Source organism: Nestor notabilis, unplaced genomic scaffold (assembly GCF_000696875.1).
Source record: "Nestor notabilis isolate BGI_N333 unplaced genomic scaffold, ASM69687v1 scaffold10897, whole genome shotgun sequence".
Classification (NCBI taxonomy): Eukaryota; Metazoa; Chordata; class Aves; order Psittaciformes; family Psittacidae; genus Nestor; species Nestor notabilis.
This window is the reverse complement of record NW_009936056.1, coordinates 1-26385: the sequence shown is the minus strand read 5'-3', so window position 1 is coordinate 26385 and position 26385 is coordinate 1. Positions and strand designations below refer to the sequence as shown.

General features: G+C 38.0%; 2 protein-coding genes across 3 annotated transcripts; one reads left to right on the top strand and one right to left on the bottom strand.

Annotated features, from left to right (window-relative positions):
- The first annotated feature begins 1159 nt into the window (after positions 1 to 1159).
- On the top strand, positions 1160 to 6244 carry LOC104400324 (L-lactate dehydrogenase A chain). Of its 2 annotated transcripts, XM_010018153.1 has the most exons (7): positions 1160 to 1291; positions 2047 to 2164; positions 2946 to 3119; positions 3567 to 3740; positions 4597 to 4714; positions 5138 to 5261; positions 5439 to 6244. In XM_010018153.1, exons 1-7 carry the CDS (start codon positions 1166 to 1168, stop codon positions 5601 to 5603), a joined length of 999 nt encoding a protein of 332 aa, XP_010016455.1. In that variant the 5' UTR covers positions 1160 to 1165; the 3' UTR covers positions 5604 to 6244. The 2 variants fall into 2 exon arrangements, with proteins under 2 accessions (XP_010016455.1, XP_010016456.1); XM_010018154.1 differs by lacking the exon at positions 2946 to 3119 and having other exon boundaries at positions 1162 to 1291.
- Positions 6245 to 7914: 1670 nt separating this feature from the next.
- On the bottom strand, positions 7915 to 23635 carry TSG101 (tumor susceptibility 101). The gene is made up of 9 exons (XM_010018152.1): positions 23555 to 23635; positions 21682 to 21747; positions 20941 to 21104; positions 19840 to 19966; positions 17135 to 17201; positions 15348 to 15439; positions 11089 to 11291; positions 9420 to 9659; positions 7915 to 8247 (listed from the first exon to the last, which is right to left on the bottom strand). The coding sequence occupies exons 1-9, from the start codon at positions 23565 to 23567 to the stop codon at positions 8158 to 8160; spliced, it is 1062 nt and encodes a 353-aa protein (XP_010016454.1). The 5' UTR covers positions 23568 to 23635; the 3' UTR covers positions 7915 to 8157.
- Positions 23636 to 26385: the final 2750 nt, after the last annotated feature.

The following is a 26385-nucleotide window of genomic DNA, read 5'->3' as shown; positions in this document are numbered from 1 at the left end:
CCCTGCTCCTGGCTCTCCTCTAACCTGCTTCTTTCAGGGGAATAGTACTCTAAAGCCCCCAAATTTAAAGCCCCAAAATTTCTAGTGCTAAGTGTAACTGAGAGATGCCGGAGCGTGTGCTGCCTTGCCAGCCCTGCGCGCTGAAGCGCAAAGGGAGAACTCGGCACATGGAGAGAGCATGCACTGTACTAGGCCATGCTTCAGGAGACTTTTGCAACTGCGCCCTGATGCATCTTGGTTAGATTTTCCTAAATATGGGCACTGCTGGCTTCCTGCCCCGCGCTCTGTCACCATCCGTTCACCCAAGCTCCCAGCCCTTACTTGCGCTGCCAACGCTGCCTGGCCTTTCCTGCTCTGAACGAGCTGCTGCCTGCTCACACCACCTTGAGAATCACGTTGTGTCTGTGCTCCTCGCATCTATCTGTGAGGCTGCCGCTGCTGCCTCCTGCTCTTCCTGGCAAGGCAGAAGCTGTGCTGCTGCCAGCACCATCCGGGAAAGCACTGTGTTGTCTCCTGCAGGGAGCCTGGTGTGAAAACTTCATACTCCCTCACCATTGTGCCATTCCAGCACATGTGTGGCTGTCAGATTAGAACCCGTGTCGCCAGGCTGCTGTGCAGCTGGTCGCTAAAAAATAATTGAAGATGGGAGAGACTGTAACATGAGACTCTACAGTTTTGCTTTAAAACAAAATCATAAATGTTGACTTTGAGGATCACACTGAATTTAAGAAGGGCTTGCCTAAGTGTTGAACAGCTTCACCTCAGGAAAGGCTCCAGGGCACAGAGTACTGATTTTTCAGGGCATGAGAATGCAGACTGCCAGCCCACGCTGTGCTTAGAAGTACTAAAATGGCTTCCTGTACCTAAATGTAATATGGATGGTCATTTAGAACATTCCACTAATGCGGCTGGAGTGCCACCCAGCTATATAATCAGTGGTTCTTGGGCTGTAAAAGGGAAAGCTACAGTGAGCTTAAACAGTGTATTGTCATTAATAATTCAGTTTTTCAGTCATTTTGCAGTAGTGCCAGACAATTTAGGCATGTGACTTAAATAAATTTTCTTATTATCCTGGAACAAAGTCCATCTTTGCTTGATTCTCTGGCATTAGTAAAAGCTCTAAAGCTTGTGAAATCATTTATTGCTTTCCTTTCAGCAGTGCACCATGTCTCTCAAGGATCAGCTCATCCACAATGTCCACAAACAGGAGCAAAGTCATGCCCACAATAAGATCAGTGTGGTTGGCGTGGGGGCGGTTGGAATGGCCTGTGCTATCAGCATCCTCATGAAGGTAAGCATCAAGCTTGGGATGAAGCAGCACAGTTGTGACTGAGGCCTAAAAGAGAGGCAAAAAGTAATCTCCCTTGTTAGACTAATTGGGCTAGCACTCCAGGTGAACTTCTGGTTGTACGTTCCTTTGAGCCTGAAATGAAGCAGCAGCCAGTAAGCAATCGCCAGAGAACAAACCTTGTAAACCAAATTTACCCCAGCATCGGACCAAACATGCTTTATGTATCATTTTGACTTAAGAGCTGCGTTTACCTCTGAATGACTTCCATGCTCTATTCTAAGTAGGAGTCCTCTAGAACTCCAAACGTACAAAAGGATTAAGAATTTATGAGTCATTTTGTCTGAAGCAAGGTGTGCAATGGAGTAATTCTTTATAGTGTAGACTGGAAAAAATTGTCCTAGACATTCTGAATGACTTGTCCTCTGCACTGCATTATGTTGAAAATGCTGTCGTTAACCCCAGACTTGCTTTTCTTAACTGCAAAATAGGTTGTTTATGAAATCACTTTTTGTCACTGCCCTGCTAAACTGTAGAAGTATTCCACCTAAAATGTGGGTATGAAAAGTACAAAACTAACTCAACAAAGCGGATATCCCAGGAGACTCAAGTACTCTGGGAACAAGTAAAATGTTACAGATGAACAAAATTGCTAAAGTAGATCACTGCTTCTAAAGCAATTGTAACTTTACAGTTTACGAATTGGGTACTTTTGTTCAGAGGCAATAAACTTACTGTTTGATCTTGGTCTCTCGTAGGACTTGGCTGATGAACTTGCTCTTGTTGATGTTGTGGAGGACAAGCTCAGAGGAGAGATGCTAGATCTCCAGCATGGCAGCCTCTTCCTTAGAACGCCAAAGATCGTCTCTGGCAAAGGCAAGTAGTTGGCTCCAATGTGCTCATTATTTCCAAATGGAGATATAGCTACTTCAGATCTCAAACTGGTCATCCAAGTCCAGCACTTAGCCTGTCATCCTGATTGTTAGGAGGAAAGCTCATTTAATTTCTTTTCCTATACAAGTATTACTCAGCTGACATTGTTTCATATATCTTAAAGCCAGTCCAGCTAGGAATCCTCTTCCAGAGTTCACCACTCAGTACAGAAGGATGAATTTCTTAAGTACTCCTCCTGCACCTTTGAGAATTCTGTTTCACAGCCAGTTAGCCTCTGAATGCATTACTGCTTGCTTCTTGGCTACAAATGTCTGTTAGCTTTAAGTTTAGTGAAAAACTGACTAGGGCAAATGCTAGCCACCTCATACCCAAGTTAATGTGCAGCTACAGTGTCCACAGGTAGTAGGTTACAAGGGCAGAGTGGCCTTCCTCTCTTGTACCTGACAACTTGCACTGGATACTATCCTGATGGCCACCCCTATAGCCATCTATGCCTGAGAAGTAATGGAATACCACTGCCATGTTCTGCATGTTAAGATTTTGAAGTGCCCTTAAGGTTGCCACTTGTGCCAATGGGCCGGTCTTCTAAAAGAAAGCTTAACTTTCTGTAGACACAAACTCTAGGGTAACAGTTATCAAGAGAATTTCCACACTCTCAAACTTGAGAATTTTAGATAGGTATCAATACTAAAAGGAACCACAAACTCCTGTATTGAACCATGTGAAGAAAGAGGTCGTGTTTGACACAGCCTTTTGTCTGCAGATTACAGTGTGACTGCACACTCCAAGCTGGTCATCGTCACCGCTGGTGCCCGTCAGCAAGAAGGAGAGAGCCGCCTTAACTTGGTCCAGCGCAATGTGAATATTTTCAAATTCATCATTCCCAATGTTGTTAAATACAGCCCTGACTGCAAGCTGCTTATTGTCTCAAACCCAGGTTTGTCTTGTGTTGCCTTAATAAGAGGATTTGGCTTAGAGAAGAGTGTTTTCTTCAGTAAGGTGGCATTAGTATACTAATATGACCAAGCTTTTAGAAAATACTTATGCCATGTAGCAAGAAGCATCATCTTCCCTGTCTACCCTCAGCAAGCTGGTCCTCTGAGAAATGAAGTACCCTCCTGCTTGGGTCTTCAGTTGCTTTTAAGTGTTAGCACAGGACACAGTAAGGGGCACTGATAATAGCATGCATAGCATAAACAGCCCCTCAATTCTGCCTTGAAAACAATCATGATATTCGCTCACTGCAGGGCCTGGCCAAGGGCATTGCTTTTTGTTCAGCATAACTAGCATGCAGATAAAATCCCTACAGAGGAATGGAAGATAGCAGCCTAGTTATCAAACTGCTTGTGAGTGGCTTTTGTTATCCTCCCTGTTCTATTTATAGTGGATATTTTGACCTATGTGGCCTGGAAGATCAGTGGCTTTCCTAAACACCGTGTTATTGGTAGCGGCTGCAATCTGGACTCTGCCCGTTTCCGCCACCTCATGGGAGAAAGACTGGGCATCCATCCTCTGAGCTGTCATGGATGGATTGTTGGAGAGCATGGAGATTCCAGTGGTAAGGGTGAAATCTGTCTGGCTATTACACATAATTTTTTTTCTGATACTTTGTTTGCAAGAAACATCTCTAAAAGCTACAGCAAAATGTTGCTCTAACCTTTGCACTGCAGCACCTTACATATGCAAGTCCTGCTTTAAGTCTTCTGCTGCACAGAGTAACCCTAGATGATCTATATTTGACCCAGGTTTCTCTGCTTGGAAAAGGTCATAACTGTAATGTGAGGAGGCTTAAAAGTTCTAGGCTAAGTTGTTCCCATAACTCTCAAAAAAAAAAAAAAAAAAAAAAAAAGGGAGGGGGGGAGAAGGCAGCAAGAGGGTAAAGGTCTCTGCAGGGGACTCCCAAAGATCTCCACTGGACCTACTGGTAGTCACTCAGTTGTCTTTACTGGCATCTCTTCATTACTTCAAAACTATATATAGGAATTGAAGCGCAGAGGCAAGTCTAGAGGACAGCAGGATGTGCAACTTTATCCTTGCTTAACCCATACTTTCTCTAGTAGCACCAGAACAGTACTGTCTGCTTCCTGATACTCAGGACTCATTTGGAACCAATTCTTATTTTGAGAAACCTCTGCAAAACACAAAGGCCATTTATTGTCATTTTAGTTCATGTTGCCTGGGCATTTTGCTTTAAAAAAGGTACATTAAAACCTTGTGACATCATATGTAACAATGTTCATGTGCTGCTAGGTTCTCAGCCTGCAGTTGGCCTCATAGGTCTCTACATTTAAAGTCTAAATCATAGTGACATGTGTGTTGCAGATTAATCCAACTAGATCTTTTGTTAACTGTTAATTTAAGGACAACAAAACTAAGTTTTCTTGTGAGATAATTAATCTATGTCCAACTCTCAGTACCTGTCTGGAGTGGAGTGAATGTTGCTGGCGTCTCCCTGAAGGCTCTTCATCCAGACCTGGGAACTGATGCAGACAAGGAACACTGGAAGGAGGTCCACAAGCAGGTGGTGGATAGGTAAATACTTGTTTTCTTTTAACACAAGAACAAGTGCTGATGAGCTGTGGCATCTCTGAACTGCAGTATCTGTATCTGGATTCATAAATACTGGTTTTAAGCACAAAACAAATCTGAAGAGGTAGACGTAATAGGACTTGAACTAGCATTTTAAGGAGTAATGCAGATTTGGCAGAGTTAAATTTTTCACTATTAAAGCACTTCCCTAAAGTTCATCAACTTCCAAGTTTTCAGTGTAACTGCAGGGATTAGTATAAAATTCAAACAGAATCCTTCAGTGCTGTCTTCATTTTAGTTCTGTCAGCAACTCAGCCAAGCTTCTGATCTTTTCAGATTAAGACATCTTCAAAAGCCCTTATTACAAACTTCAAATATTGCAGTTGGTTGTACTTGTTTGTTTAATGAGTAACTTTGTCTCCACAGTGCCTATGAGGTCATCAAACTGAAGGGGTACACATCATGGGCTATTGGCCTTTCTGTGGCAGATCTAGCTGAAACTATTATGAAGAATTTGAGAAGAGTGCACCCGATCTCTACAGTTGTTAAGGTGAGCAGCCCCATTGGAATAACTTGTCTTGGTGAGAACTAAACTTTGGGAATTCTGAAGAACAGTTATCACTTTCCAGTTTAATTTCAACTAAATTTGAGTTTTCCTGATTGATAGGATATTCTATAAAATACATACATACACAACCTAGCCTAACTGTCCTTACTTACTTTTCAGGGCATGCATGGAATTAAAGAAGATGTCTTCCTAAGCGTTCCTTGTGTACTAGGCAACACTGGCATCACTGATGTAGTGAAGATGATCCTAAAACCTGAGGAAGAGGACAAATTAAGGAAGAGTGCAGATACGCTCTGGGGGATCCAGAAGGAACTACAGTTTTAAATCTGCCCATGCAGTTTACTCTCTGCAGTTTAATGGGTTTAGTGGTTTGTCTTACGTTGCACTTTCCAAGTAGGTCAAATCTTTCAATGTATGTATCTCAACTAGAACACATGAAAAGCTGAAATCTGAACAAATGAGTTTCCTGAAGATAGCATTAGGAAACTATTCTAGGGTTTTCCCTGTTCACAGACACCCATGTTCTTAGCCAGAGCTAGATAACCTAGTCAGTCTTGTACAGTGATGTGGTATGACAGAAATCCAGCATTCAAAGCACCACTGCCTAGAAAAGCCCTTGCCTTTTCCTCATGTTGCTTAGTGTTGCTTCAGAACAGTAAGTAACTAATTATTACACAGTGTGAAGCCAAAGACTATTTTCTTGCAGTTAAAGAATTGTCAAGCCAATTGACCAACCTTCTCTGCCAGCTAAATAGCTTAAATATTTCACTGTTGGTAGGTCCAAATGTATTTTCCTAACACTGCTTTGGCAGTTTTGCATATAATTTTTTAGGGAATCTTATTTTTGTGTACTACGTCAGCCTAGTTGTAAGTCTGTCTCCTGAGCATGCTTAAAAAAAAATGTTAAGGTTTCTGTGTGCAACAAGACAGTGACTGTCCAACACCAAATAAACCACAAACTGTTACTCTGTCTCCTTGTTCTTTATGGGGTTTTATCTCCAAAATGCACATATCTAAATCAAACAATTCTATTTCTTCAGTCACAATAACTCAAACCTCACCTGTGTAATAATGTTTTGCGTGCAGCTACTCTGTTGCAGGCTCCAGATCAGATATTTATGCAGTGAACTTTCTTAATGGAGTCAAAGTAGGAATGAAGAAAACAGTAACAGAAGTATTTAAATACTTGGAACTTAAACTTGATTTCGATCTTAATACAAAGGAAACAGGCTCTATTGACAGTGTTAGGGGAGTGGAGAAACAATGCAACTAAAGCGTCTTCTTTACCTGTACACACAAAAATGCATGTAGGAAGAAATCTCTCCCAATCAAGTACTTTACACCTATAGAATGTCAACTTGCTGCCACCACAAAAAAGTGTCTCCTCTGCAATTGCAGGCAGGCACAGAAACAGTGACCGGAGTTACTCCTCAAAGCCCACCGTAAGTTAGATAAGGAAGAATTAATCACCTTCTCTGTCAGTAGTATTTTAAAAGATAGATGCTTCATTACAATGAAGAGGGAAAGGCCTTAGCTTTTTCTAACATTAGGACACAGCATGTAGCTAAAATGGGAACAGATCACCTGATTAAGTCCCGGGGAGACTTGCTGGGTTTTTTTTTCATTATGGACTGCAGGTGCTGATACTTCTCAGAACAAAGTATTTCAGAAAAAAGCTGAAGCAACTTCAGTAACAAAGGAAAAGCTGTAGCTACTGTACTGCATTCTCTTGTATCCATGTGACCAAAACAATAGCACCTGGAAAGAGTACATAGCAATAGTGACTATGAAGTCACATTTTATGCAGGTGACAGAAACATGGTATGGAGCCATTTTCAAAGCTTTTGGGAGATCCACAGGGCTTGGATTTTTTTTACTACATGAGGTCTCACCCAGCTTTTTAATATGAACTCCAATCTCTTCAGATCCAGTGGTAACATGCAAACCATTCATTTTTGAGCCGCAGCAATTACTGCACTGAGACTAAGGCACTTCAGTTTTCAAGCTAGCTTTGCTGTGGCAGCATACAAAAGCAGAGGACAGTGACGTGCTGCTGAGGTGACGAGCAGCACCATGAATCCCTACAGCACTCCATGATGGGAGATGCTCTGTACAACATACCCTTTTGCAGTCAGTGTAGTGTTTAACCACCAGGCTTATCACTACAAGCTCTGTCCCAGCCAACAGCCCAAACCCATGCTTTCTCTGCCATGCTGGTGTGTTGTGGTTTCTGCCTTGCAGATACTGTAACAGCAAATGTAGCAGCCTTTCTTTCGCCTAGCATCTTCTAGTGGAAAATTGCAACCTATGTCAAAGCTGCTTAATGCACCATAAGGCATACTCCACTATGACCATGACATGATGGTAGAATAGGCAAGTCAATACAACAGTTACTAAGCTCACTTCAAACAATCCTTGGATGTCAACAGCTAGGTCAAATAAGAGGGCGTTGAGATTTCAAGTTTTCCGCATTCAACTGGTTGTAACAATGGTTAGTTACACTGAAACCTGAATTTTTCCAGTTCAGGACACTGAAATGTCTTCCAAATCTCAGAAGTAAGGTGAAAGTATGGTTAAGATGACGCTGCATAAGCCAGGCCTTGTTTGTAAAGAAAGCGCATTGTACACAGTTCTGTAGAGGAAGAAAATATGCAACGAGTTTTATTCAGCGTTAAGTCCACCAGCACAAAGATTACAGGAGATAGAAAGTGCATTAATAAAAGCTAGTCTTTACCAAAAAGAAAATATATTATTGATTCAAAATATCTTACACTTGAATGATGTAATAACTTATTCTGGGCACCTACTGATTAAGAGAAATACCAAGAGAATGGCTGCTTCGTAAGGAAATCTATCTTCCCAGGGAAAGCCTGAGAATTTAGTAGAGATCACTGAGTCCAGCAGTCTTCCTTGCTTTCTGCATTAATGCCCTCAGCTGGAACTGCTTGCGAGACAGAAGACGGACGTGCTGCAGAAAGAAAGAACAAGTGACTATTGGGGAAGTTCTGATAACATCTTAATTACATTGCAATACAAATTTTTGAAGTATGACACATTCCATGACCCAAACAGGATGTTAAGTTTTTTGGAAACAATAAATGTATTTGTCTACTAAATGGCATTTTCTTGCCTTACTTGCCTAACTTGCAGAGGGCTACCAAATGCAATCGCTACAGTATGTTTTTTGTGATTTTAATTATTAATTCTGCACATAATCTTACCAAAGAGAAGAGTAGAAATATGTACTCTGAGATGAAAACAGAATAATGCACTTCTCACGGTGCAGAGAACAGTTCTTTTAATAGCAGATAAACAGAACTACATAAGAAGTAAATAAGATGTCTCTATGTAGTGCATTGTACACTGGATGTTAAAAGCAAAGCTTAAGTGTTAACTTGGGAGGAACTTCAGCTGTTAGAAGAAGGAAGGATTGGTAACTCTTGTTACCCTGTGGCCCCAGTAAAGATCATTAACACTTCTGCATGCTAATCTTTCAAGACTCAATGGTGATATTAATTACTGAGATACGCACTTTCTGTAATTTTATTCCACGTTAAAAAGTGGGTTTAATGTTTTCAAAATAACAACAGATCTGTTTTTATTTCATGAGTCATCACAATACAAGTAAGTGCAAAATAAAGGAAGGTTATGAGAAAAGAGAAAGCATTTTATCGTATGAATACTTTCAGCATTAAGGACAGCAAAGAAAGGGAAGAATATACCTAAGAAGGTCTCTACTAGAGACACAAAACTAGCTGGCTTTTTCCCCCCACTATGATTCTAACACTCCATTGGCTGCCTCAGCAGAGGCAACCACAGACTGCAAGTGAAAAGCTGTTTGAATACTCCCATCATTCTTAAAGTTGGTTTCTCCAGAACTAGTATGCCCACAAAATGCAAAGCTTATGTTGACATTTGCACCTGTCTAATGAGAAATGAATTTGTATCTATAATGCTTTTACTATTAGCCTTTTATCTGAATTCTGAAATTCATCTTCCAAAGCTGTTTATCAACATAAAAGTATTCATGTTCTTATTCTTCAGTGAAGAAATCACTAACATTAATAAGCTGAACAAAGAGTTCAAAGTATTTAAACACATTTAAACTGCACATCTTAAAAACAATCCAAGAAAACGTACCTTTAAAAAGACATCTAGATCTATCACTCCACGTCTCAATGCTTCCCCAAGATAGAAGATGGTATCTTCAATTGCATTTTCCTCTGCATATAAGTTCAGGATCTGCTTGTAAAGCGGTGCCGTGGGAATAATAACTTCATCTATGTCATTATTTTCTGATTGATTTTCCATTTTCTCTAAGGCAGAACTGAGCTCCTCATCCTTCTTCTTGAGAAGTTCAATGTTCTTGTCAACTTCAGCCTAAAAACAATTAAGATGTTTGTTTATTTCTTAGGTCTTGAGAGCTGAACGTCTTCTTGTGATAGAACTGTCAAGATGAAAGATTTTTAGACATGCTGGTTGATTCTTTCCTTCTCCACTCACCTCTATTATGACATTTTGCAAAAGAAAGAGCTACCAATCTACAGATTTTGGATTCTTTCATTTTTAAAAGGCTGTTTTAGTTAATGTCAATCCACTAGCAATTTGTCACTGTAGAAAAGGCTTGCTAACAGGTTTTTTATGTATTCTGAATATACCATACACATGGAAAAACATCCATTCAAATTAGCTAACAGTCATAAAAGAAAAGCCAAAAAAAAGAATTTTCTCTGGAAATATGCCTTTCGGAGTAACTTCCTCTACAAGTTTTCTGACTGTGGACCAAGCAAACAACTGTGTGGACAGGAAACAAAATATGCTGGCTTTACCCACTAATGGTAACTACAGTGTAACTGCATCTGTATGAGATGTATTTCCTTTTGCTACTTTTGAATTTGCCTCCCAATATTTTTGATCTCCCAACAGCTAACACACTGGAAGAGACTGTACAACACTGTGTTTTTTCTCAATCGTTCACACTATTTTCATATTTCACTCTCTGTTTTGCCTTTTTTCCAGACTGAAATCCTAGCTTATTTAGTCCTGTTTTACATGTGTGATATGCTGGATCATCCTTCTTGCCTTTGCACCAAACATCTGCAGTTCTGTTCTGTCCTTTCTTCCAAGATAGGAAAGTCTAGAATTACACACTATATTTAAAGTGGGCACATCTCAGATTTATATGGTAGTAGTAATGGTACCCCCTGCTCTCTAGTCCTGATTAATCATTTCTAATTTTTTTTTTTTAATCTTATCTGAGCAGGGAGCTGGTTTCAGACACTGATCACCAATCCCCAAAATCTTACTCCTGAGCAGTAATGCAAGGAGCAGATGGACTAAGCAGATGTCAGGCCTTAAGGAAAAACTGCAGGAATTTCTGAACATACAGAGTAGGAGAGACTTGTCTGGAAAAGGTAAAGCCTGTAGGTTATACAAGGAGGCTGTGGCTAAAATCAGCATCTCTGCACTAAGGCAATGAAATGTTCTCCAGTGCTGCTGTTACACATTATTATCCAGAAATTATGAAATAATCTCACACCACTGACACCTTTCACACAGAGAATGGGGAAAAATACTACTGTTCCTTTACCACTGAATAATGATGTTTGTAAGACACAGGCCGGACAATGCATCTTACAGTCACTGCTATTTTTGACATGTGCCTCAACTGGGAAAGAGAATATGTATTTCAAAAGCAATACACTGGAAGCTTTGATATTTCTGTCATGTTTAACAATGAATTAATTACATGCCTCTCTTCACTACTAGAAATGCTCAAGGTACAGAGCAGTGTTTCATCTTAGCTTACCACTTCTTGATCGAGGCGAGTTATCATCTCTTCCAGTTTCTGGTGTCCTTTCTTCAGGTCTTCTTCTGTCCTTTTCAAGGCATTAAGTTCAGCCTGTGCACGATCCATTTCTTCCTTCATCCGCCATCTCAGTTTATCACTGACTGCTGAAATAAGGGAAGCACGGATGGTATCCTCACTGATAGTTCCATCTCTGCTGGGTCCTGCACAAGAAAATCCACAAGCAGAAAATTATCTCTGCTCTTATGTATCTATTTTTGCCATAATTTTCAGAAGCTTTATGTACTTTAGCAATATGAGACAGTAAAATAAAAGTAAAATAAACTATTTTCCATACTGATTTCCAGAAGCAGTGAAGAAGAGACCACAGTGAGATAAAACACATTAAGGTGTTTGCAAGTAAATCCATTCATCCACTTTACTATTCCCATATCCACAATCTTTTTTAAATTTAAACTTGGACTGGCCATTTCCCCTGAAGTCTACAAATGTTGCTAGTCTGAGTTCTTTTAAAAAAACGCTAAATTCTGGTAAACTCTACGGGAATAAATTTGACCACAATTAATGTAACAGCTGGCTTGAGACAGTGCATTTGCCCATAGGTACTCTTAGCTTGAAGCTTGCCAATGACTCTTTTGGTGTGGTTGTTTTTACAACTATTATCTATCATCCATCCTCGGGCAGGTATAGGAGGCTGGTAAAACAATCAGCATTAATATAGAACATTTGTTGTTGAGGTAATCTTACTTTAAAATTTAACATTTATTAAAAGACTATAAAGCAAAGAAAGAAATGCTAATCAATTGTATTGTACTGGCACATGGTTTATAGATATTTTGATGCAGCAATATTAGAAAACATAACAGTCCCTCTCCCTTTGAAGCACCAGAGACTTTCACATTTAAGCCTGAATATTACTATTGCTTTTGCCTTTCAATGACATTACCTAATTTCAAGAGCCTGTCAATAACATTTTTAAATAGAAAGGTAAAGCTTTGATGTCTGTCACAGGAAGTGCTGTATATCTGCAGACCAAGAAACTGATTGCTTTAGAGAATGTGAAGTGGCTACTGGCTGCAGAATTGTATCTGCATTTATCACAAACCACTTAAACCACTTTTCTATAAGAAAAACCAGAATGTCACAGTTTCCTCATGTTTGTGCCTTACACCTTTTAGACCAGTGAAATTTTAGTTGTGAGAACTACTAATAAAGGAAGAATCATATCAGGTTTTGTGCCTAAGCTTTCCACCTTTTATGGATGAAACAAGGAGATTTGAAGTTTTGTAACTAAAAAGAAAATTTGCAAAAGATATCAGAGTCTCTTTCTATCCTGAGACAGTTATCAAAACCCGGAAGCTGTTTTGGCATAAGATACGCTGTAATTCCTAGGAGCCTAGATCTCAAAAAAATTACAAAGTGAAAAAACATTCATCAAGGCTCCCATGATTGTTACATAGCTAAAGATAAAACCATTAGCATTTGTTTTGGATTTCTTCCCAAAGGTTCAGAAAAGTGTCTCAGGTCAGTTGAAATCCAAACAACCTCTTCACCTTTCTTAGTAATCACAGGCCCCCAGAAGAAGCAAAAGCAAACAAGCAACTTAAACCATACATTAATTTTGCCATTTAAACACAATAGTTCAAAGACTGTGTATTTTTAGAGGAAATTAAAACTATATTTTTTAGAGTAAATTCAACTAACACAAATAGCACTAAATATAATTTTGAGTATCTTATTGACAGTGCTCAATAACTAAACTTTGAGTACCTACAAATAAGATTCAATGAATTTACTACAGTTGTTCAGGAAAAGAGCTATTCAGTGAAATTTCAGCGTTACAGTGGTAATGGGGGAGTATCTTCCTGATAATCAGCAACAATTCAGGACAAAGCTTAAAAATCTAAACACTGCCTTTAGAAACTAGAATCCGAATGGAAAAAAGAACAGTTTCCTGTTAGGGCATCATCATAATTATAAAACTAACTAACTAACTTCTTGGAGTGTCTGTTGTTATTGTTATAGTAACAAATGCACACTGCTGTTGACAGGACTGCACACCTGAGAATTCTTAAAATATCCAGTGGATTTTTTTTATCCTTCTGCTGCTAACAGAACAGGACCGCACAAATTCACCTCTCTTCCCTATGCCTTTTACTCTACTCCTGACCACAAATCCTACAGCAAGCCAGATAAGTGGAAAAATTAAGCTATGCAAATGACATGAAACTAACTATGGGAAGATGTACATCACGCTACTAATCCACCAAATTCTTCTAAAATTAAGAAAGCATCAGATTTTGATAATTACTAACGTGAGCACTTTCTTTACATACAAATTGCACCAGAATGTGTGTAACTTAAAAAAACCCAAAAACCACCACACAAAAAAACCCTAATTGATATTGGAAAAAAGAGATTCAATTATTAATCAACTGCTGCAAAGATTGCCTTATGAAAATATAAATATCACAACATTTAACCTGATTTACAGTTCTGTCTTAAGCAATTCACCCTGTTACCAGCCAGTAAGATAATTTTCAGTATTCGGATAACTAACTAGCCGAATCAGCAACATAAGTTGTCAAATGGCACCATACACACAAACCCAGGAATTCATCACTTCTGTTTCTTATGGAAAGGAGAAAAGAACAATACCGTCCATACTGAGAAGTAAAACTTAAACCAGATCAGTCAAGCTATCTGGGACAAAGAGTTTATTCACTGTTTAGGAATTATTCACTGTTTATTCACTCTTTAAGGCAGACAATTGTAAATATAGATGTTCCAAAGCAAAACAAAAAGATCCAGTTTCACTCCAAAAATGGCATAATTTCAGTTACTGTTTACTTTACATAAAGAATTATTCTCTAACACAAAGTCAGAACCAGCCACCAGTTCTGCTTTTTTCCCCTTTTTCTGATATCCCTCATGCTGGGAGATTTTATACAAGGCTCACTTTAACAGTAAAGTAGGACGCAGAACAAAAAAATAAAATCACAATGCACCTTACACATTGGAAGCTCACACAGAAATGCCAACAGACAGGGAAGAGGTCTTTGAACATATAAAAGATCATTTTAATACAGCTCAGTTAGATTTTATGTATCTTCTTAAAGAGCATGAACCCTTAGCATTTCCTGTCACTTCTATAATTAGCCCAGCTTGGGGAAAATTTTATGGCACAGCCACTAAACCCACAGAGCACTGAAACCCTTAACATTTACCAGGTGGAGTCCAGTTGCAGAAGTGACCTTACAGAATCTTTAAACTAGTAACTGCACCAGAAAGGTAACTAATGGCAGATGGTTGAACAGAAAGAAAATCCTGAAGGACTATTTGAAAAAACAGCTATTACTAAAACCTTAAGCTACTCCTAATACATATGAATGAAGAACCTGTGGATGCATTTTTAGATTATGGTGCAAGAGACTACAAACGATAGACACTCTGAACAAGGTCACAAAAGAGTCTATGTCCTTACCAGAACTGCTCCAAAAGGACTATCATCCAATTGGAAAGTTACTGCACTAACTTCCTACCTAACTAGATCACTTAGACCTTTATCACTGGTTCCCAATCTGTCACACATACACTAAAATTGAGGTGTTGAGTGGAAACCAAACTAATGTATTTTGCCCGCAAAGGGCCACAGAGCAGCAGACTGGGAAAAGACACACGTTAATACTCTAGATCTTGCTGCTGAAGGGCAGAAAGAAGTGACAAGAAGGGACCATTAAGAAGCAACATTGAAGAGGCTGGAGAAGAAACTCAGTAAAAATGAAGCTCATTCCAAATGCACTGGAAACCTCTGCTTTAGATAGCTATGACTTCTGGAGTAAGGAAAGTATAAATAAAGAGTAAATAAAATGAGTCCAGTAGAGGGTTAAATGAGGACAAAAGCATTTTTATAAACCATGACCATGAACAGAGCAATGCAGACAATCAGAAGTCACCTACAGTTAAAGGGTAAGAATAAAATACTTAAGGTAGTTACATGCAGTGTCCTTCAAAATTTTCATAGAGCACACACAATGCATTGCACAAACCCAGGAATTCATCAAGTTCCTAAATGAATAAAATATAAGGTGAAGGACATAAATTGCATTTTATTCTTCCTTTAAGTAACTTTTAAAATTGAAGATCAATGCTTTGGAAGGCCAGATTAAGAACAATACATCTTTTTTCCATTTTCTTTCTTTACATATCAGTTATAGAGAGATGCTTCACTTCAGAGAAATCCTTTCAAAGCTACTCACCAACAGTAGTCACAGGAGGCTGAGAAGGGTAGTATGGAACACTGGTGGTTGCTGGAAATGGAACTCCACCAGCAAAAGGATAGTTTGGGTAGCTGTTTTGACAACGGCAAATAAGCTAATGTTAGGCAACTATTTGTAAAATATCACCAGAAAGTTCAAATTGCAAGCCAAGTTACAGTACTTCTCTTTTCCTGTTCATTTTAACATCTTTCACAATTTATATTTGTTATGATTTCAGAAGATAAATCACTTTATCTGAAACCCTATCTAGCTATTGCCCAGTCTTGCCATGCAATTTATAACATTCCATATGAAAACACAAATGTATCTAAAAGAAATTATTCTACTTAAAACCTCACAAGCAGCAATTTCAATTTAATAATTGTAATATGAGAATAGTTAACACAATGACTGCTGAACTGCTTTATGTAAACCTAAAAATGTTGTGCAAAATACAACCGCAAGATGAAACCCCTCCAGAAATTCTCAGCCCTGCTCTGAAGGATGAAGGAAATGAAAGCATTCATCTGTTCACTAAACAATTGTGAGATAACATACAACCTGACAGGCTACATTACCTTTCTAAAACACATTTAATATCAACTGAAACAAGGACTCAATTTAACCAGTAACAGACTAACAAACATCTACATACAGCAAAGTATTAACCATGGCTGTAAGTAAAACAAATGGTCCAAGAAAAAATGTGAAATATAAAATAAGTATAGCCTGTGCCTCTCCAGATAACTGAAAATGTTAGAGTTCTTAAGACTTTTCTGTTCATTACTAAATTATATTGTATTTTAAATAGTTCTTCTAGTACTCGTTTTTGTTCAAAAATTAAGATCACTTTAAATAAATGTATTTAGGTAGAAATAACTTGCCGAAAGAACTTACCAAACCCTATTTTTCACTTCTTAAAAACATAACACCCCACTTTCCTAATTCTTACAGGGGTGTATTTTATTTTTTAATCAAAATGTCATATACTACAGCAACCCCTCATATGTTCCTAACACAAAATCAGGACATGAGGATATTAATAACAAGACGAATTAATTATGATGTAAAAAAAAATGTAGGTACACACTAGGAGGCAGTAATCAGCATCTTACTGTTTGCTAAGACAGAACTGCAGGTATTCCAGAAAAGCCTTATGCCAAACTATTATAAAATATACTTAAGGAAAAAGTCTTGGTTTATATGAAGAAAAAGCCTTTTAAATAATTTTGTGCCCTTCAAATTCTCTTGGAGTGCTCTGAATTAAATCCATATTTATGCTGGAGTCATGGTTTGTGTAAATCCAGCAATTGTTTTGTTCAATGTTTCAAGTTGCCGATTACCCCAAACAACACTAACAATGCTAATAAACCACCCATACTGTAGGGGCACGTTTCTTTCTACATCTTGTTAACACATCAACCTTACAAAAACTAATCTGATACACGAGTGAAACAAGGCAACATCTGGGAATTAGGTAATAACTCTCAAGATATATTATCACCCGAGTATATTGTATTTGAAGCAAGCAGCACTAAGAAAGCTAAATCTTTCTCAAACTTTCTTCTGGCTATTAACAAGAATTCAGTCCTCACTTAAAAAAAAAACCCTGCTAATGCAATAATTACACAAGAAATACACCATAACCAAAATTAAAGTATTACTAGATACTATCCAGCGAAACTGTTACACAAGAAATACACCATAACCAAAATTAAACTATTACTAGATACTATCCAGCAAAACTGCGTATCATGTAAATGATGATGGTTTCAAGGAGCTCTTACCTGGGGTTTGGAGTGCTTCCTGCTGGATAGGGAGATATTCCACCTGGAATGCCTGGTACATAGGAAGCTAAATAAAATAATGATTTTGCATATTTTTACTTTTCAGGAGTTTAATAATATATTAAGGTCACATATATATTAATCTGCAGTAAGACACTTTTCAAAATACTATTGAACAGTAAATACAGTATAACACAATGAAGCAAGAATAAGAGAAATCATGCTATGGCCAAACCCCCTCAAAAATGTGTACCCTGCATCTTCTAACACCATCACTTCTCACAACACTCTCAGACATTTCCCATGCTGCTGTCATGCAGCTTGGCAAAAGGAATACATACAGATGTTTGTTGTTTGCTACCTCTGTGCCAACTGCCCAAGCAGCTGTTTCCAGCCATGTAAAGGACTGAACTGCAGCAGACCCAGCCTCCACGTATTGACCACTTAGAATTTCCCTTCTGTAGCAAAGCACATTTTCACAAAATGCAGACAAATTTTGCATGCTCAAAGATTCAACCTCCACCTATCGAATGTTAAAATATTTTCAAGAGTATTTTGATTAGAGGGCGAGTATGAGAACTGTAATTTGAGTAATTTACACATTCCTTAGATCTACTAGCTAGAACACCTTTCACTGTGTATTTTTTTCCCTAATCGTTATTTTAAACTGACCACTGCATGGATAAAAACGGATATTAATTTAAAAATGCATAACAAACAGTTGTAAAGTAAAATGTGGAAACGTAAGAAAGAGTATCTGCAGCTAGGGAATTCGGGGGAGGGGGGGCGGAACATGTTATTAAAGATGACGCTCCTGAAGAGCTGCCTCCATTTTTTATATAATAGCTGAAAAAACAAAACAACCTTTCAAATGTAGCCATTGTTCTCTACTCATTAAATAACGAGCATGTAATTTCTGTACCTTCAGAGTAGCTACACTTCACAACAGTTGATCAGCTGTTTAACAATCCAATCGTGTGCTTATCCAGTCATTTCTGCTGTTGAGAAGTCATGCTTTTAAAAAAAAATTATCAGCACATATATGTGTCTAAGGCTTCAACAGCCTTAGCAATTTTAAGTTTCTTCTTGGAAATCTGACTATTCTATTCCAAAAATTATGTTTTGAATACATTTATTCTATATTTCTAGTAATTTTAGGCAATTAACAGCCAAGCTATTTTCATCCTTGAACACTTTCAAATGATTCAATTTTTTAACCTGGGCTTCATTTCTTCTTAAACACTGCATCTAGAACTTTAAAACACAAACAAACAAACCTAAATGTCTGTCAATAAGGAAAAACTGATTACACTAGTAAACCAATGCAGCTATTAACAATTTGAAAATCTTGAAACATTTCCACTAAAATTACTACAGCTATGTTAGCATTGAGTACAATTACAAGAGTAATCAAGCCAGTTTCCACTGGTGGTCCTTCCTTGAAGCACAATACAGGTCACAGTCTCTACTAAAACCATAATTGTACTGACACCCTCTGGTCTTGGAAAATCACAACAGCATTCTGCTGTTGTGCTCTATACATAAGCTCTATTCCGCTGTTGTGCTCTATCTAGTGCTTTTATACATAAGCTAGTTCTGGACAAACTAAAAAGTCCCAAACACCTTCAGCCAGCTATCCCTAATGGTCCCATTTGTTTGCTGCCCTTTTGCTCACATGTTAAGAACCTAAGACCTTGTTAGTTTCTGCTGGAAATAGTAATGAATAGACTTCAGTTTTTCAGATGTAACACTATGATGTGATAAAAGCCGTATTTCAATCCAAAACAGACACAGGCTTAATAATACAGCAAAAATATATAACCCTAAATACAGCTACTCTACCATTAGGTTCATGTAGAACTGTCAAAATATCACTAAACGACCTGCAGCTAACCTGCTCCCCCTCCCGTCCTGCCTCAGTCTTTGGCTTGAGTAGGTCTACTCTACTGGTATTTTCTTCCACCCAAGACAGAATCTTGGAAGATTTTCCAGGATTTTCTGTTTCCCACTTCCTCTTTTCCCCCATCCACCTACCCTCAGTCATTAAAATAAGATGCCTCCAGAAGTTTAAATAAGTAAAGGATTTAATAAGTCTTGAGAATTTTCGGAAGGAAGTGGGACTGGCTACCATGTCAGAGTACCACATCAACAGAGAACAATGAAAAAATCACAATGCAGTTTTTATTTCTATATTCAGCCAGCAATTATTAAAAAACAAACAAACAAACCCCAGACAAAAACCAGGAGTGTGGGCATAAGAAAGACAAGAAGTGTGATTCTGCTTATGAAATCAATGGTTGAAGGAAACTTAGCAAATGGACTTGTATAAAGAGAATAAAAAAAACCCCAACAAAACACCAGATAGTTATCTGAATAATTTTTTCAATGATATCTCAATGCTAATGTTGACAGGTTACTGGTTATTTTCAGGGACTTGGGGGGGGTGTCTTTGTGGAGGGGTTGGTTGGTTTGTTATTTGGTTTTTTGCTTGTTTTAAATACAAACTTGATTTTTCTCTCCCTTCCAAAAGCCAAAAAACTGCACACATTCTTCCAACAGGGGAAGTACAGCACAGGTGACTTCATTAACCAGTAATGTAAAAGGTCATTCTAGAGTAGAATACATAATTTGTTGACAAACTTTGCAGAGCAAACATCACTTTGGAACACGAGTATTTGTAGAAACTAGTAGTCATGACCACTTACTATTTGGTGGGCCTGTTGCCTGGTATGGTGGGTAGCTTGATGAAGCGGTAGGCCGAGAAAAGACTGGAGGTTCCTCACCAAACACAACAATCATGACCTGAATCAGCTCTAGCAAGTCCGACTGGGGCTGTGAGGATAAGCAAATCACAAGGTGTTGATTTTGCTGACAGACAGTTTAACTAATTATAACAACAAAATGTTACCATTCTATCAGCTCTCAAAACCATCCTTTTATTTGTGTGGTTTGGGGTTTGTTCAATTATTTTTATACAAATATGTGTCTCTGTGTGTGTGTGTGTGTGTGTGTATGTATATATGCATTTTTAACTTCCTTTCTGGATTCCTTTACAGATACCAAACCTAGCCAGTTGGTATTCAAAACAGTATACCAAAGTACAGCTACAGTAGTGTTTGCACTCAGAATACACTGGGTAATACATGGCAATAAAGGACTGAAGACGACTGTGCAATGATGGATTATAATTATTTTAAAAAAACTTAAATCCACTCTCCAACATGAAAAAGTAAAGCTAAGTTTTCAGACATTTTGATTTCACACAGCATATAGCTTTTGCTTAGGCTCAGAATGACTCAGAAGAAAAAATATCCTAACCCACTAAGGAGTGGCACAAACCTCCTTCAAATATAGCTAAACTAGGCTTCTCAGTTTATAACTATATTTAATACAGGCATGATTTCATTTTGACAAAATAAGGACAAGCATAACGAATGCATCACCTGATTAAATATCCTATTTCCAAATTTTCTTAGCTCTGCAATCCACTTACTTATTTTTACCTACCTCTCAAACTGAATGAATTCTGTATCACGTGTATCTTAGATGGTCCTCTTGCTTGTGCAAGACCTGCAGCCTGATCTAGGCAGTCACTTTCCACTATTATCATGCAAGTGCTGAACTACAGAATACAAAACCCTGAACTTTAAGACATTACAAATAATAAGCAGTTGGTTTTGTTTAAAAAAAAAAAAAAGGTTTAAGATCTCAAATAAAGAGGATCCCGGGTTTTGCTAAAGGCAACACAACAATCTAAAGGCATTCAGAAATGAGCAATTTGAGAATTTCAAGTTCCCTATACTTACATATTTCCACTCATGCAGATAAGGAAGGTATATCTTTCCATTTGCATCAACATGCTTCCCAGTTTTTATTGTCATAGAGCTAGTGGGCTTAACAAAACAAATTGGGGGGTTGAAAGGGTAGGTGTCCAGCAGCCACAAGCAAATTGGGATATTGTACGTGTTACCTAGAAAAGATATTTTGAAAGATTTTAAGTTACTCCAACACTTCAACTGTCCTCTTGTATCAGATTTATAAAGAACTCCTAAACCCAGTAATTTCAACTGCACAGTCAGAAGCTGAAGCTTAATTCTACCAGTAACATCGAATAAAGAGCTCAAAATATGGCCGTGAAGTCAATATTTTTCAAAACAATTTGCCCTTGATTTACAATTATCATTTACCACTAATACACCATCTCATTTGTTCTAGAATGCAACATTAGACCCTAACCTGAATTGCTAACTGCAGCAAAAAATGGTTTGCAAACCTCATTCAACTGGGAAGCTCAGAAAACGTGCAGTACTGAAAGAAAAGAGATGTTGCAGAGCTGCACAAGACTGAAGAAGCAATGCTCAACAGTAAAATTTCATTCTGCAGCAAAAATACTGAACAATTTCTTTAAAACATTATACTTCGGACAAGTAAAGGATTGTGAGAAAACAGTGTTCACTGAAGTAGTGAAGCTGAATCACGACAAATCTAAATAGTTTTTCATGTAATTTGGGAAAATAATGATGGTGATGACAATAATTAATGCATACCTCTGTAAGGCACAGGAATGGTTCCACTGAGGCTCATCAACTCCCTAGATGAACCATCATTAAAAACTGAAAGGGAACAAAGTATTTTTAAAACAAACGTTTTAAACCAAACAACATTAGTGTCTGCTCAGGTTATATCCCATTTGTTAGCATAAGTTTTCAGAAGTTTCACATATACAAACTCAGTTTGAAAGGCTCTGCTCTTGCACATTATAGACTAGCAAATGATTGTCTGTAGTCATGTAACTTCTTACAAATAACGCGTTTCTGAGAAATGAATGAGTCATTATTGTTAAACTTCCTTCACTGCAAATAAAACTGCTTCCTCATTCAGAGAAGTAAAACATGTTGGAACCATACAAACTGTAAAGCATACAAATTGCTGCAAAAATAATCTCAACTCAAACTTAATTTAGGAAACACCTGTCATTTTAGGATTACAAAGAACTCCTTACGCTTTCTCTAAACAAACAACTCAGCAAGGATACTGACAGTCTCTGGGCCACAAACATTTATTATATAATCAGTGAAGGTAATTTAACCTAACAATAATACACTGAAGAGACAGAAATGCATAGCACTTGACTTGCTGCCAAAGCTTCAATCTTAGTTCACAAACTGAACCGAAACCCTGACCTCAATTTTCTGAACTGCTGTATTTAGTTTTCCTGTACTTTCAATCCAATACATTTTTTTTTGCCTGAATAAATCAACTTCTGATAATAAAGTTTTAGTTTTCCTCATTTCACCTGAACGTTTCTAGTCTTAGATTACTTATGTGGGGCTCTGTATTTAATTATTAATATAAACTTGAAAACTATCTCAACAGCAATATAACCAATTTCTTGTTGCTCATTTCACTGCTCCAAATATCAATTATCTGTAACTGGTCTGTGCTCAGCCTTTCCCAGACAGCTTAGAAAGAGGCTTCTTGCTATAGGTCAAAGTGATCTGGAATTCTGATCAGTATCGTGCACACAAACTTGTGTACTGCACACTATTCCAGCCCCAGTCCTTTTACTATTTGTTTCTGATTCTCCAGTCACTTTGACAACTGCTGGCTTGCAGCTATTCATGTTATTCAAGTTAAAACTGATTGAGTTTTCACCTGTCCATGTCCCTTGTTAGTACTTCTCAATCCAGATTTAGAATTTCGAAAGCAGAAGACATTAAAATATCTGATGACATATTAGTAATATAAATGAGCTCACAGAGGAATCCCACAGATGGTAGTTTAAAAAAGGTGATCAGAAGGAGGATGACCTTGGCAGCTATGCTGGCTCACTACATACATGAAACAATGCTCTCACTCTGGAGCTGACCCTAGATAGCATCTTCATTCAACGCACCCAAATTTACCCAAAGCTTTTAAGACAGCTAACAAACACTGACTGTCATTGTTAATTTACACAAAACCATTCATGCCAATTTTCTATACGTTTGACAGTGTTTTCTTCATAGTCTTAAGGACTGCCACAATTCCATTTAATGAATTATTTGTTCATCGTTTTACAGTTCTTTCAAAATAGAACTCTAAAAATATCTTTATATGACAGCAAAGCTGATTTTGTAAGATACCAGCAATCTCAGGACACCAACTGATATGACATCACTAAGCAATCAAGTTAAAGTTAAGCTGTGAAAAATGCAACACTTCTTACCAAGTTACATTGACTCAGTAATACAAAAACCTTACCTTAGAAAATATACTGGAAAATTAACTGTCTGTGTTTTTACGGAAGTATTAATAATCAAGAAGAGAAACTCAAATTATGTTTTCTAGTTTTCATCTGCTTTTTCCCCACAAAACCTATCAAATATATCTAAACCATCAACAATTTAATACAAAAACTTTCCCATTGCACAGACTAACCATATGAATCCATGACAGGTTTGAGGTCCTTGTACTGAGTAATAACACTGGTTGTCTCCTGTATAGTTAAGTCTCTGTACTTATACTGGAAAACAAAACAGAAAGAATCACTTTAGAGACTAAATTTTCAGTGTAATTTAATTTCTTTTATTTTACCCAACAGACTGGATTTATGAGAGTTTACACTGATACATGGACATTCTTCTCCCCTCTTCTTTTGGAATAAGAATTTATTTTTCCATATTACTTAACCGAACACTACTTATATAACTTACTGAAATTTAACAAGGTGTTCAGGTGCTTTTAGTCTTAAATAAGGGTCCATACATCAAGTGATTGGGGGAAAGTAATTCACATTCTACCATAACCAAAAGTATCTAGAGATGTATGCGGATCTCAAAAAAACCCCAATCTCCACACCTCCAAACAAATACAGTGGTGTTTTCAACATTCCTGATACACAGCTGTCTAGCATCTGAACTGCATAGGTATCTTCCATAGCACTTTGCAGAGCATCACAGTATTTATCAGTCATTGATGAGTATTTTATCAACTAGAAAGCAGACATTTCAAGGGACAATATTATCTGTCATGATACTGGTTTCACTCCCTCCCTTTAATCAAGAGCAGAGAGTAACTGATAGCACAGAAGTTCTGTAAACCAGATACACTACTACAGAATTTAACAGTCTCAGAACCACAATCCAGACACCACAAAGGGCATGCTCTTGGCCAACAGGGAGCTGGTTCACCAAGTTGTGCAGCTCTTTAACCTTGTGGCCATTCTTCCTGGTAAACACCACTAAAAAGAAAAGCAAAGATGTAGTCCCTTGACACTGTTTTCATTGTAATGAAGTTTAAAAAAAAAATATTTTTACAATCTTTAGATGTCTTAAGGAACATTAACAGCATCCTTTCATTCAACCATGGCAGCAAGACAAAGGGCCCGACACAATGAAACGTCTGATGCCCAAAGCACACAGATGTTAACAACATCTGCACAAGCGTCTCGAGTCAGTTTATTCAAGGAATAGATAAAAAAATGTCTGCCTGCTCAGCAGACATACTGGGAGTCTTGCGCATGGTGGTTGTTAGGGCTGATAAAACACAGGTTTGGTTATCTGGGGTGCTTTTAAAAATTAGATCAAACACCTCAAAATTAAAAGCTTAAAATTCTTAAAACTAAGGAAGTAGACATAAGCTTGTAAGATTCCAGCCACTGCCACAAGCAAAATCAAGTGCTACATCAGCTATTAATTTCAGTACTTTGATCCAGATAACCACAGAAGATTGAAGTTCTGTATACGAAAATGACATATGAAGACATTTTTCCTAATAAGCACAATGGCTTTTCTAATTTCGTTTTTATTATTTAAAGCACAAAGTATACTATTTTGTGCTTATTTCTCTTTTCCATTCTAAAGAATACTAGAGTACATAACAAGACAATCTTTTCCCTGTGTTCGTATTGTAAGTAGTTGTGCATTTCCAAGAAATGTCAAAATCTCTTTGGAAAATAAAAGAACTCAGTGATCTCTACAAAGGTAACTAAACCCAATTAATTTCAATTCCTAATTTCTAATTTTTTTTCCTTCTCCTTTCTCAGATGGTAAATGCATCCTCCTCATTTTACATACCAGGAAACAGATCACAGAGTGATGAAGCTTATCAGGACCAGACAGCAGATAAATCCTGAAGTTAAATTTAAACACTAACGTTCACCCAAACTAGGGCTTATGTGTTTTGTTATCTCACACACTGAACTATTCAATATGGGAAATATTGCTAAGCTGCTACAGAACAGAAAGTGTAACTATTTTTGAAAAACAGAGAAACAGTAACTTCATTTTTCTTCAGCTATTATGTACACTGTACTTTGAACTCGCCTAGAGAAAATCAGATGGAGATATAAAATAGGCAAGGCATTGGGGAAAGACGACATGGGACGACCTTTAATCCTGTTTCTTCTGTGCATGGCAGTAATCCATTTAGGGAAGTCCGGTGTATACAACTATACTGACAATCTCATTTGCTTACACCAAGTTAGTATTTAGCACTCATTTCCAAGCTGATTAAAAAAATTGCTTATGATTCCATGCAGGTGAAAGACCATTTAATAAGACTTCTTCAGTTTTGATCAGATCCTCATCTATGTATTTCATTTTAAAGTTGTGCAAATGTGATAAGTAACTGTTGTTAAAAGAATTCCCCTGATCAAAACTGTAACTCCCCCTAAGAATTCAGCCATAGGGATTTTCATTTCAGGCTGCTGGACAAAACCCTGTTTTCACCTGAAGCTTGGCACAGCAACACATGGCTCTGTTTGAATCAGTGAATAAGGATTTACTTTCCAAGAAATTTTCTTGGTTCTTTAAAACAAATATGACAAAAAGGCCCACCCTTATCCTAGTCAGTGAAGTTGAACTTGCTTTCCACCTACGTCTGAGCAGTGAACGCACATGATGCCCTACTGCCCAACAACCCACACTGCAGCTGTGGTCCGCTTTAGTGCGTGACAGCCCCAGCTAGGCAAACGGTTTCTGGGCAGCTTTTACTGGTAACATGCTAACCCAGAATTAAAGTTTCACAGGAATACAAGTAACGGTGTATTTGAGGTTTCGGGGCACCATGCCTCCCTTCACAAACTAACGCGATTTACAGTCTTCAGGCAGCCAGACACGACCTTTTTACACTGCTCGGTCCAGCCGCGGACACGACTACCCCGGAGCTCCTTGCAGGCTGGTGTGTGTCCGTGACCGCCCGCGGGGAGGAGAACGGTTGAAGGGACCCGACCGCTGGCGGGGCCAGCGCCGAGGCCTTAGGAGACACGG